General features: G+C 46.6%; 1 protein-coding gene across 1 annotated transcript in view; it reads left to right on the top strand.

Moving 5' to 3' along the window:
- The first annotated feature begins 539 nt into the window (after nucleotides 1-539).
- The window catches only part of LOC126198569 (neurobeachin), a 1,606,419-nt gene continuing 1,594,829 nt past the window's right edge, over nucleotides 540-12,129 (top strand). The window contains exon 1 of the mRNA XM_049935000.1: nucleotides 540-639. Within this exon, the coding sequence (XP_049790957.1) occupies nucleotides 556-639 (84 nt within the window). The 5' untranslated portion in view covers nucleotides 540-555. The remainder of the gene's footprint in view (nucleotides 640-12,129) is intronic.

Genomic DNA, 12,129 nt, shown 5'->3' with positions numbered 1-12,129 from the left:
GACTCACCCTGTATACCAACTTTAATGTCGGATAAATAAAGGAGTACTCAACTCAAATGTGAAGTAGCGGCAGCGAGGTGACATAGCTGGCAGTAGGTGTCCTCACCTCTACAGCTGCACGCCATTGACGTTTTTGTCATCTATGAGCTGCCTTGTATTAGACAGAAAATGGATATGTAAATGAGAACACTCACTAATTTCGGAACTTAATGAATTAATTTCTACCACTCAGTGGTTTATTTTGTGTAATCTCAGTACTTATGTATTTTTATCTTTATGTGTTCATCTCCTAAGTGTGTGGCATCACACGCATATGGGAAACGCTTGCACCGAGGAATGCTCTGTTTAGGTTGCTCTAAGATTCAGGGAAATCACGTTCTGTTGCCCGTTCGACAAATCGTTGTTATGAAACTCAGAAAAAAAGCCTGAGAGATAAAGTGAAACTGAGCGTTTGGTGGGAAGTGTGCACCAGTGTTTTGACCACCGCACCTGTGTATGAGACTCCCTTGCTTGAGACGTTTTCGTCTGTTGCAGCTGGTCGGCGGCGAGTTCGACATGGAACTGAACTTCGTGATCCAGGACGCGCAGAACATCAAGCACATGCTGGAACTGCTGGACCACTGCCCGCCCAACCTCCAGGTGAGTCAGCGTCCAGCTAGCCTGGAATTTCTTCAAGGAAACTAACGATCCACCTGTGTTCATCCCAGCTTTCAGACCTTCAGTAGCACACCTTATTGACACCTGTCTCTTTACTAGTGTTTATCACGTCGTGCGGGGCCCAGTGTGTCCCACGATCTGTCAGACTTATTTTATTGTAACTTTATGGCTGGGCGCAATTCTCGCCGCCACAGTCGTCGGTTAACCGGAAGGATGAAACTCGTGTCCGCTGTAGTAGTGTCGGTTGGCGGACGCCATTGATCCCTCAACACCAGAATAAACCTCTACTAGGAACGACAAACAGAAAAGGATATTCTGCACGTTGTAATGAAGTGTTATAGAGAACATAAGGTCAAATATAAGACACATTGCACCTCTCAGGTATGTTTTCGTGTGTCGCATATTTGCAACAACAGGTATTTGAGAATATGTACACTTACACAAACTCATTTAGCAAAAGATTTTTGTTTCACATTGAGATCTGTGTGACTAAGAAATGAAAAATGCGTTTAAATAATTATGTACAATGCGTGACAGTTGCTAAGGAGCAACTGCCAGTTAGTACTGGGCAGCCGACAAGTGCTACGGAACAGTCGACCAGTGATAGTAGAAGAACATGAAGAGGGCGGGGCGTGTTTACTGCAGCGAAGCCTGAGCACGAACGCGCTGTATGCATTCGCCGGTCCGTCCGGTTCGGTGTTCGTCTAAGGATGTTGGCTGTTGCGGAACCCAGTAGTGCGGCATTCCGTGTGGTACGGCAGCAACTTGTCTGCGAGACATCACTTGAGTGCTGACGACCGAGGACGAATTGTTGGACGGCTCGAATCCGGTCAGGGTGTCAGTACTGTGGCCACAGTAATGGCTGGGCCCAGGAGTGTCTTGTCACGATTTAGAAAAGGCTGCTGAAGGTGGAAAAGCTGTGCTGCTGGTAGTCGCAGGCGGACAAGCACACAGCAAGGGGATCGATACGTAGCTCTAGTGGCGAAAAGAAACAGTCATCTGACTCCCGCGCAGGCCACTGCAGACCTTGCAACCCCCACCGGCACGCGTGCCTCTGCAGGAACGATTTTGCGGCGATTAAATCAGACTGGTTTGCATGCTCGTAAGCTTGTTAAATTGATCCCACTTTAACCACGCCGTCCTCGAGAAAGGGTTCGTTAGTTTTTGAGCATGTTACAGCGGTATTGAGTGGAGATTATCATGGGTTGTGTCCATCTCTTTAGTGCTTCCGTAGGTCCCAACTTCCTGGTTATGACCGACAATGGGCCCACACAGGACTGCTGACATGCCGGACACATTGGCAAGTGGAGCTATTGAACGTATGGAATGGCCTGCGTACCACCCCTACCTAAGCGCTATAGAGCCTGGGAGGCTGTTGACACACGAACACCCCCTCCCAGAACCGCCTTGAGACTGCTCAACAGTTTGGTAGCCAACATGACTAACAGTTGCAAAAGGTGCGTTAGTGCCAGAGGAGAGCATATTCCTAACTGATTACAATTCTATAATCCGAACTTTTGCTTAACTTTCGGAAATGAAGTGGCAGTGCGACTTGAAGGCCAGATGAAAGGAAACACAGATGCCAACAAACTGTAAGTAATTATTTATTTAAATAAAAAAAAACGCTACGTGAACTAGGGTGTAGAAAAATATCCGCTACCACTCACAATAAAAGGTTATTTATTTATCACGCGACCGGTTTCGGGCTTGCGCCCATCGTCAGGTGTTTATACATCATGTACATGTCTATACTGTTGAAGACCACTGTGTTGTGTTGTTGTGGTCTTCAGTCCTGGTTTGATGCAGCTCTCCATGCTACTCCATCCTGTGCAAGCTGCTTCATTTCCCAGTACTAACTGCAACCTACATCCTTCTGAATCTGCTTAGTGTATTCATCTCTTGGTCTCCCTCTACGATTTTTACCCTCCACGCTGCCCTCCAATACTAAATTTGTGATCCCTTGATGCCTCAGAACATGCCCTACCAACCGGTCCCTTCTTCTTGTCAAGTTGTGCCACAAACTCCTCTTCTCCCCAATTCTATTCAATACCTCCTCATTAGTTACGTGATCTACCCACCTTATCTTCAGCATTCTTCTGTAGCACCACATTTCGAAAGCTTCTATTCTCTTCCTGTCCAAACTATTTATCGTCCATGTTTCACTTCCATACATGGCTACACTCCATACAAATACTTTCAGAAACGACTTCCTGACACTTAAATCTATACTGGATGTTAACAAATTTCTCTTCTTCAGAAACGCTTTCCTTGCCATTGCCAGTCTACATTTTATATCCTCTCTACTTCGACCATCGTCAGTTATTTTGCCCCCGAAATAGCAAAACCCATTTACTACTTTAAGCGTCTCATTTCCTAATCTAATTCCTTCAGCATCACCCAACTTAATTCGACTACATTCCATTATCCTCGTTTTGCTTTTGTTGATGTTCATCTTATATCCTCCTTTCAAGACACTGTCCATTCCGTTCAACTGCTCTTCCAAGTCCTTTGCTGTCTCTTACAGAATTACAATGTCATCGGCGAACCTCAAAGTTTTTATTTCTTCTCCATGGATTTTAATACCTACTCCATAGTGGATGCTGTCGAACTCCGTGACTGTTCCTTTATAGGGTGTAGAAAAATATCCGCTACCAGTCACAATAAAAGGTTATTGATTTGTCACACGACCGGTTTCGGGCTTGCGTCCATCCTCAGGTGTTTATACATTAATGGGTATGTTTATACTGTTGGAGAACACTGTATAAATACAAAAAAATTATTTGCTGGTGGCTCAACAGATACAGATACAGGGCTGTTTTATTTACGAAACAAGTATTTTTGTGCTTGCTGCAGAGGATGGCCATACAAACTAACTTTTTATGCTTTTCGAAACCGGTAATCGACAATAAAGATAGTTTATAAGCGATCTTGGCTAAGAAGTTCACTTTCTATCGACTAATTGTTACAGACCGCCCATTACCAAGCCAGAGAAGCAAACTAAATAATAATAATAAAAACGTTGGTTTCAGAATCAAACAACAGGTGCTCAAAGAGTTAAACGAAGAAAGAGTTGGTGGCGCAGTCGTTCAAAATGGACCCCCAGGTCGGATTGTTGAAAGATGAGTAAGGAATGCGGCCCTGTCCGTTTCCAAGCCATCATCCGAACATTGGGCTTAAGCGATTTGGAGAGACCACAGGAACGAGTGGAGGTCGTGCCTTTGGGCGCGGGAAGCAGCAAGTGGGGGCTCAGTGTGGGAGGCCAGGCCAGGCCGCACCTGGAGTCGCGCCGGCCGCCCCCGCCTTCCGGGCGCGGAGTCGATAAACACGGCGGTGCCGGCTGCCGGCTGCCGGCTCTTGCCCTCGCGGGGGCGGCCCTTGATGTGGTTGCGACCGGCGCGCCCTCTGAACGTAGGAGCCAAGTTGCCGCCGCCGCAGAATGCATCCCGGGGTAGAGGCGGGCAGGCCGCGTCTGTGGCAGGCGCGCGCTCCTCGCTCCTCGCCTTCACGCACGAGGCGAACGCAGGCCAGCAGGTGGCCGGCGGAACCTGCTCTTGCTTCGACACTCGCAGGTTTCCGATTTTATATGAAACACTGCGAAATATTGTTCCGGAAACAGAATTAAAATGTCTCCATTCTGACGCTTCCGATAGAATTGATAAAATTCGGACATTCTGTGAGGTCAACTGTACCTGCTGACTGAATTGTTCAGTCTGTGGCTCGCTAGGTTTAATCATAACTAATCAACTAGTAAAGCTGATAATTACAAGACACAATCAGTAACTTCACTGCGCGACAGCGATGGTAATGTTATCGATGACAGTACCACCAAAGCGGTTTTACTATGTTACTAAATACGTTTTTTCCGAAATTCCTTTATCAAAGGAGACCAAGTAAATATTCCTGAATTCCAGTCAATATCGGCTGCCAAGATCAGTAACTCAGAAGCATATATCCTCCGTGTAGCAAAGCAGCTTAAATCAGTTAGCAAAGGAAAGCCGCCCGGTCAGATGGTGTACCAGTTAGTTTGATTTCAGGGGATGCTGATAGAATAGCTACGTACTTAAGAATGGTGTACAACGGCTCGCTCATTGTAGGATCTGTATCTAAAGACTGGAAAGTTTGCACAGGTCACACCGAACAGGAGTAGCCTGATGAATTACAGACCCATAACACTGGCGTCGATTTGCAGTAGGATTCTCGAGCATATGCTATATTCCAACGTTACGAATTCCCCAGGGGAAAACGATTTGTTGACACACAATCACCACGAATTCGGAAAATTTCTTGTAAAAGAAAAAGCTCTTCACTCTCAAGAATAATGAATGTTATTGACAGTTTGTCTCAAATTGATTCCTTATTTCTGCGAGGGTTATTCGGAAAGTAAGGAACGATCGGTCGCGAAATGGAAACCACAGTGAAAATCCGATGAAGTTTTGCATAGGTGTGTTGGACAGTGTCTCTTAGTGTGCCCGTCGATCGTGTTACGTCGTTATTTTTAGTTCTGAGCACACAGGGAGCACATAATGATACCTAGAACAATAGTGTCTCCCGCCAGTTACGAGGGCCTGGTGAGAAATTTCGCCTGAAGCTATGCAGCCAACATTACATAACTGTCGTGCGTTTTCTTCTTCAAGACAATTCTCAGCCGCATTCTGCAGGAGCAATGAAGATACTCCTGCATCGTTTTGAATTGGAAATGTTCGATTACCCACGATACAGGCCGTAATTGTCTCCCTCTGAGTTTCATCTCTGCTCACACGAACCGCTGGCTATGAAGACAACATTTTGGCACAGACAACGAGCTGTAGGCCAGGGTAGAGAATTGGCAGAAAGCACTGGCGGCGGCCTTCTATAACGAGGGTTTTGGAAAACAGGTACAACCTTACGACAAACGACTAAGCCAGATCGGCGACTACAGAGATAAGTAGCTGGAAGTTGTAGCTAACTGTTGCAAATAAAACTGATTTGATTTTCACTGTGGTTTACATTTCGCGACCTGTTTCTTACTTTCCGAATAGCCGTCCTATATTCTCACAAGGCTTTTCGTACCGTTCCTCACAAGCTGCTTGTAATCAGATTGCGTGCTTACGGAGTGGCTTGTCACAGCATGCGTGATTTCCTGTCAGTAAAGTTACAGTTCGTAGTAACTGACGGAAAGTCATCAAGTAAAACGGAAGTATTATCTCGCATTCCCCAGGGAAGTGTGTTAAGTCTTCTGTTGTTCCTGATCTATATGAACGATTTTGTAATCAATCTGAGCATCCCACTTAGATTGTTTGTTGATGATGCTATCATTTACCGTCTTGTAAACCCATCAGAAAATCAGAACAAAATGCAAAATGATTTTAGACAAGCTATCTGAAAAACGCGAAATGTGATAGTTGACCGTAAACAGTGAAAAGTGTGCGGTCATCCACATGAGTGCTAAAAGGAATCCGTTAAATTTCGGTTACTCGATAAATCACTCGTATCTTAAGGCTGTCAATTCAGCTAAATACCTAGGAATACAACGAATATCTTATACTGGGACGATCACATAGATAATGTTGTGGGGAAGACAAACCAAAGACTGCGTTTTATTGGCCCAACACTTAGAAGATGCAACAGGTTTATAAACAAGACTGCCTACACTACGCTTTCCGTCTTCCGCTAGAGTATCGCTGTGCAGTATAGGACCCTTACCGAAGAAGTTCGAAGAAAGGCTGCTCGTTTTGTCTTAACGCGAGATAGGGGAGAGGGTGTCACGGATATTAAAATCGAGGTGGGGTGACGATAATTAAAACTAAGACGTTTTTCGTTGCGACGAGATCTTTTCACGAAATTTCCATCTCAAACGTTCTCCTCGGAATGCGAAAAAAATGTTTTATTGACACCCTCCTACATAGGGAGAAATGATCATTGTAATAAAATAAGATAGTCGTTTTCGCCGCGCGCGGTCAGAGAGTAGAAAGGTTGAGAAATACGAGTAGTTTGAAAGTCGGTCGATGAGCCCTCTGCCAGGCACTTATTTACGGATTGCAGAGTAGTCATGTGGATGTAGACGCACTTCGTTGAAAGAACATTGCAATGGGACTGACACACCAGAGATTAGAGTTGGTCACGATCATAACTCACAAATGAAATTATTGTGGAAACAGCACACCCTCAGAATGAAAAAAAGGGTCATTACACTGATTGGCTTTTTAATTTCACTGTTTAGATATGAAATACATGTTTCGTCACCGACACCGTGTGATATAGTACCTCGGTCGTCGTAAAACAGTAGGTAGGATGCAGCATAGGTCGTCTCTTGGACGTTGCGGTGCCCTGAAGGAAAATTTTGCTCCAGGCGGGTGCACAATTTCCTGTGCCAAACGAGTGTGTTCCGCGATAAATAATGCACAAAACGTTCGACACCTACTGAATATTGTTGTTTGTGGATTATATATATTTTAAGTACAATTCGACGTTTCGTTTCGACATAACTGGTCATGTTGTCCGAGTCTTCACCCCGCGGACTGTTTTGATACGCTTTCTGCGCTAGTTCTGTGCAACACTCGACAGAACTACTGCAAGTTACATGCATTTGAACAATCTCCCAACCTACTACTCTCTCTTTCCAAATTGACTATTCCTTGCGATCTTCGGATGTTTCCTATCAACCAGTCCATTGTTTTAGTCAAAAGCTGCCTTAATTTGGTTCCTCTCCGTCCCCATTTCGATTCAATATTCAAGGTACAGTACGTTTGAAAGTTTCTCTTCTCTTTTTGTCTGAACTATTTATGATAGATTTTTCCTTTTTTGAACAAGGCTACACCGTAGGCAAGTACTTTGAGAACAACCTTAGCTGGAAATATATATTTGATGTTAACGAAACTCCCTTATTCAGAGACGCTTTTCTTGGTACTGGTAGTCTGCCTTTTATGTATTCTCGTTTTCAGCCATCGGCACTTATTTTACTGCCCAAATACAAAAAACTCATCTATTAGCTTCAGTTTCTGACTTCCTACTCTAATTCCGTTATCATCTTCTTTTACTTCTTTCTGTAATCACTTTTCATCACGCTATCTAACCCGTTGAGCTATTGTCTGAGTCTCTTGTCCTCTGTTACAGAACTACATTGTCATCAACAAATCCCAGAACTTTCTGAACTGTAATACTCTTTCCAAATTTCTCCTTGATTTACTTAAAAGCTGTCACGACATATGGATTGAATAATATCGAGGATGAGCTGCAACCCTGTCTCATTCGATTCTCAGCTACTTTTCCTGTTCATGTCGCTCTACTCTTACCACTGATGTCTGGTTTCTGTACGAGGTGTAGCTAACATGACGCTCCCTATATTTTATCCCTGCTACCCTCAGATTTTTACGCTAGGTAAACTTTCTCCCCGTGGCCGTAGCGGCGTGTAACATTCCGTGCCGTATTGAACGCATCCGACTGTGCCCACAGAGCGCTACGGGACGGCTGCGCTAATGAAATAGTTGGTGCTGCGCGAATACTTGTGTAACGGTGGCGGACTATCCACCGCTAATGCGATTGCTAGGGAAGCGTCGTGCCGACAAATAACCCGCGAACAATTAAGCTGAATGACGGGAATTGTATTTTGTCACGCCATTAAACAGAAAATTCTCCTTTGCCTCGTTTTCTTTTTTTCTGTGCGCCGCTTGGAGTGCCATGTGCTGCTTGTGGAGGCTCTCGCGACTGTGCTGAAGTAATTTGGAGCTCGAGACACTCGGTAGCACTTACGGAGCGCCTTTGATCTGCTAAACAATTTTCTGCTGCAAACACGTCTTTATTATTTCAAAAGCTTTTGGCGCTTAAGTATTTCACGTGCCGCGCAGTAAATGAACCCTTTGTGATTCGCACCGCGTCGAAACTCTTCCTTTGACTTTGCAGCTGTGAGATGGTCTCCTACGCAATTGGCACTGATGTTCTCCACACGGCCTCTTACACTGGAGCGGTTGGTTGGGCTCTTTGATTTACTGTTGCAGTATTGTTTAGTTTGCGTTTCACTTCAGCACGGCAAATAAGTTTCATAATGAGACAGGTAAGACTGTTCTAATAACATATGGTCGTGTTTGAATAAACCTATCAAAGCTAACGAGTTCGGTGAAATAGAAATTATAGTTTCGTACTGCATTCTCAGCGAAGTCCTAATGACCCGCCATTGTAAACAGTTCTTACGCTACGAAGGGTTACTGTAAACTTGCAGTCACAGCAGGGGTATCAGTGATGTCCGGCAATCACAAGCCGACTCCGAACTGTCCACCATAGTATCTCCTATGGAACTTCTTTGTAAGCAGTGCCGAATCGTTACCGCATTTGGACGCGGCATTTTCGTGTGCCCGCATCTCGTGGTCGTGCGGTAGCGTTCTCGCTTCCCACGCCCGGGTTCCCGGGTTCGATTCCCGGCGGGGTCAGGGATTTTCTCTGCCTCGTGATGGCTGGGTGTTGTGTGCTGTCCTTAGGTTAGTTAGGTTTAAGTACACTCCTGGAAATTGAAATAAGAACACCGTGAATTCATTGTCCCAGGAAGGGGAAACTTTATTGACACATTCCTGGGGTCAGATACATCACATGATCACACTGACAGAACCACAGGCACATAGACACAGGCAACAGAGCATGCACAATGTCGGCACTAGTACAGTGTATATCCCCCTTTCGCAGCAATGCAGGCTGCTATTCTCCCATGGAGACGATCGTAGAGATGCTGGATGTAGTCCTGTGGAACGGCTTGCCATGCCATTTCCACCTGGCGCCTCAGTTGGACCAGCGTTCGTGCTGGACGTGCAGACCGCGTGAGACGACGCTTCATCCAGTCCCAAACATGCTCAATGGGGGACAGATCCGGAGATCTTGCTGGCCAGGGTAGTTGACTTACACCTTCTAGAGCACGTTAGGTGGCACGGGATACATGCGGACGTGCATTGTCCTGTTGGAACAGCAAGTTCCCTTGCCGGTCTAGGAATGGTAGAACGATGGGTTCGATGACGGTTTGGATGTACCGTGCACTATTCAGTGTCCCCTCGACGATCACCAGTGGTGTACGGCCAGTGTAGGAGATCGCTCCCCACACCATGATGCCGGGTGTTGGCCCTGTGTGCCTCGGTCGTATGCAGTCCTGATTGTGGCGCTCACCTGCACGGCGCCAAACACGCATACGACCATCATTGGCACCAAGGCAGAAGCGACTGTCATCGCTGAAGACGACACGTCTCCATTCGTCCCTCCATTCACGCCTGTCGCGACACCACTGGAGGCGGGCTGCACGATGTTGGGGCGTGAGCGGAAGACGGCCTAACGGTGTGCGGGACCGTAGCCCAGCTTCATGGAGACGGTTGCGAATGGTCCTCGCCGATACCCCAGGAGCAACAGTGTCCCTAATTTGCTGGGAAGTGGCGGTGCGGTCCCCTACGGCACTGCGTAGGATCCTACGGTCTTGGCGTGCATCCGTGCGTCGCTGCGGTCCGGTCCCAGGTCGACGGGCACGTGCACCTTCCGCCGACCACTGGCGACAACATCGATGTACTGTGGAGACCTCACGCCCCACGTGTTGAGCAATTCGGCGGTACGTCCACCCGGCCTCCCGCATGCCCACTATACGCCCTCGCTCAAAGTCCGTCAACTGCACATACGGTTCACGTCCACGCTGTCGCGGCATGCTACCAGTGTTAAAGACTGCGATGGAGCTCCGTATGCCACGGCAAACTGGCTGACACTGACGGCGGCGGTGCACAAATGCTGCGCAGCTAGCGCCATTCGACGGCCAACACCGCGGTTCCTGGTGTGTCCGCTGTGCCGTGCGTGTGATCATTGCTTGTACAGCCCTCTGGCAGTGTCCGGAGCCAGTACGGTGGGTCTGACACACCGGTGTCAATGTGTTCTTTTTTCCATTTCCAGGAGTGTAGTTCTAAGTTCTAGGGGACTGATGACCATAGATGTTAAGTCCCATAGTGCTCAGAGCCATTTTCGTGTGTCCCAACTAACTCTACGACCTAATATATTTCAGAAACGAAATAAGATATGAAAACTGCAATTGACGAGGGTTTGAACTTACGTCAGGGGCTCACACAAGGGGCAGGAATGCACAGTCCATAAAAGTGAACGTATATTACTTTCAACACAAAGTTGCGCTTTTTTAAAATGGCACATACATGTTTTTTTTTTTTTTTTTTTTTTTTTTTACAATTATGAGAACTAGAGGTACAATTAGTGATGTTAGACTTGGGTCCACTGCTCCATACCTCATACGTTCTGAAATGTTAGAACTTACCCTTTAAAGAGTGGTAACAGCGCCACAGTTTCTGCCGTAGTGCGGAGAGCCGGAGTTCGCCTGCATCAGGCAATCAGCATTACGGCAGAAACTGTGGCGTCTTTGCCATCAAATGTTCAAATGTGTGTGAAATCTTATGGGACTTAACTGCTAAGGTCATCAGTCCCTAAGCTTACACACTACTTAACCTAAATTATTCTAAGGACAAACACGCACACCCATGCCCGAGGGAGGACTCGAACCTCCGCCGGGACCAGCCGCACAGTCCATGACTGCAGCCCCCTAGACCGCTAGGCTAATCCCGCGCGTCGTTGCCATCCTTTTTAAGCCTAAGGGTTTCAGAAGATATGAGGTTTACAGCAATGAAAGCAAGTCTGCCATCACTAATGGTACCTCTAGTCTTCATTTCGATAGGAAAATCCTGTTAAAAAAAGGTGATGTTAGTTTACTTTTACAGGTTGCGCATTCGTGCCCTTTGTGTGAGCCCCTGACATAGGTGCATCTCTGGCCAATTGCGTTATTCACATTATGTATCATTTGGAGATGTATGACGTCGGACTGATGACCTCATATGTTAAGTCCCATAGTGCTTAGCCCCCCCCCCCCCCCATGAACCATGGACCTTGCCGTTGGTGGGGAGGCTTGCGTGCCTCAGCGATACAGATAGCCGTACCGTAGGTACAACCACAACGGAGGGGTATCTGTTGAGAGGCCAGACAAACGTGTGGTTCCTGAAGAGGGGCAGCAGCCTTTTCAGAAGTTGCAAGGGCAACAGTCTGGATGATTGACTGATCTGGCCTTGTAACAATAACCAAAACGGCCTTGCTGTGCTGGTACTGCGAACGGCTGAAAGCAAGGGGAAACTACGGCCGTAATTTTTCCCGAGGGCATGCAGCATTACTGCATGATTAAATGATGATGGCGTCCTCTTGGGTAAAATATTCCGGAGGTAAAATAGTCCCCCATTCGGATCTCCGGGCGGGGACTACTCCAGAGGACGTCGTTATCAGGAGAAAGAAAACTGGCGTTCTACGGATCGGAGCGTGGAATGTCAGGTCCCTTAATCGGGCAGGTAGGTTAGAAAATTTGAAAAGGGAAATGGATAGGTTAAAGTTGGATATAGTGGGAATTAGTGAAGTTCGGTGACAGGAGGAACAAGACTTCTGGTCAGGTGACTACAGGGTTATAAACACAAAGTCAAATAGGGGTAATGC

The sequence above is a fragment of the Schistocerca nitens genome, chromosome 8, assembly GCF_023898315.1.
Source record: "Schistocerca nitens isolate TAMUIC-IGC-003100 chromosome 8, iqSchNite1.1, whole genome shotgun sequence".
Classification (NCBI taxonomy): Eukaryota; Metazoa; Arthropoda; class Insecta; order Orthoptera; family Acrididae; genus Schistocerca; species Schistocerca nitens.
The sequence above is the reverse complement of the archived record's forward strand: the minus strand, read 5'-3'. Positions and strand labels throughout refer to the sequence as shown.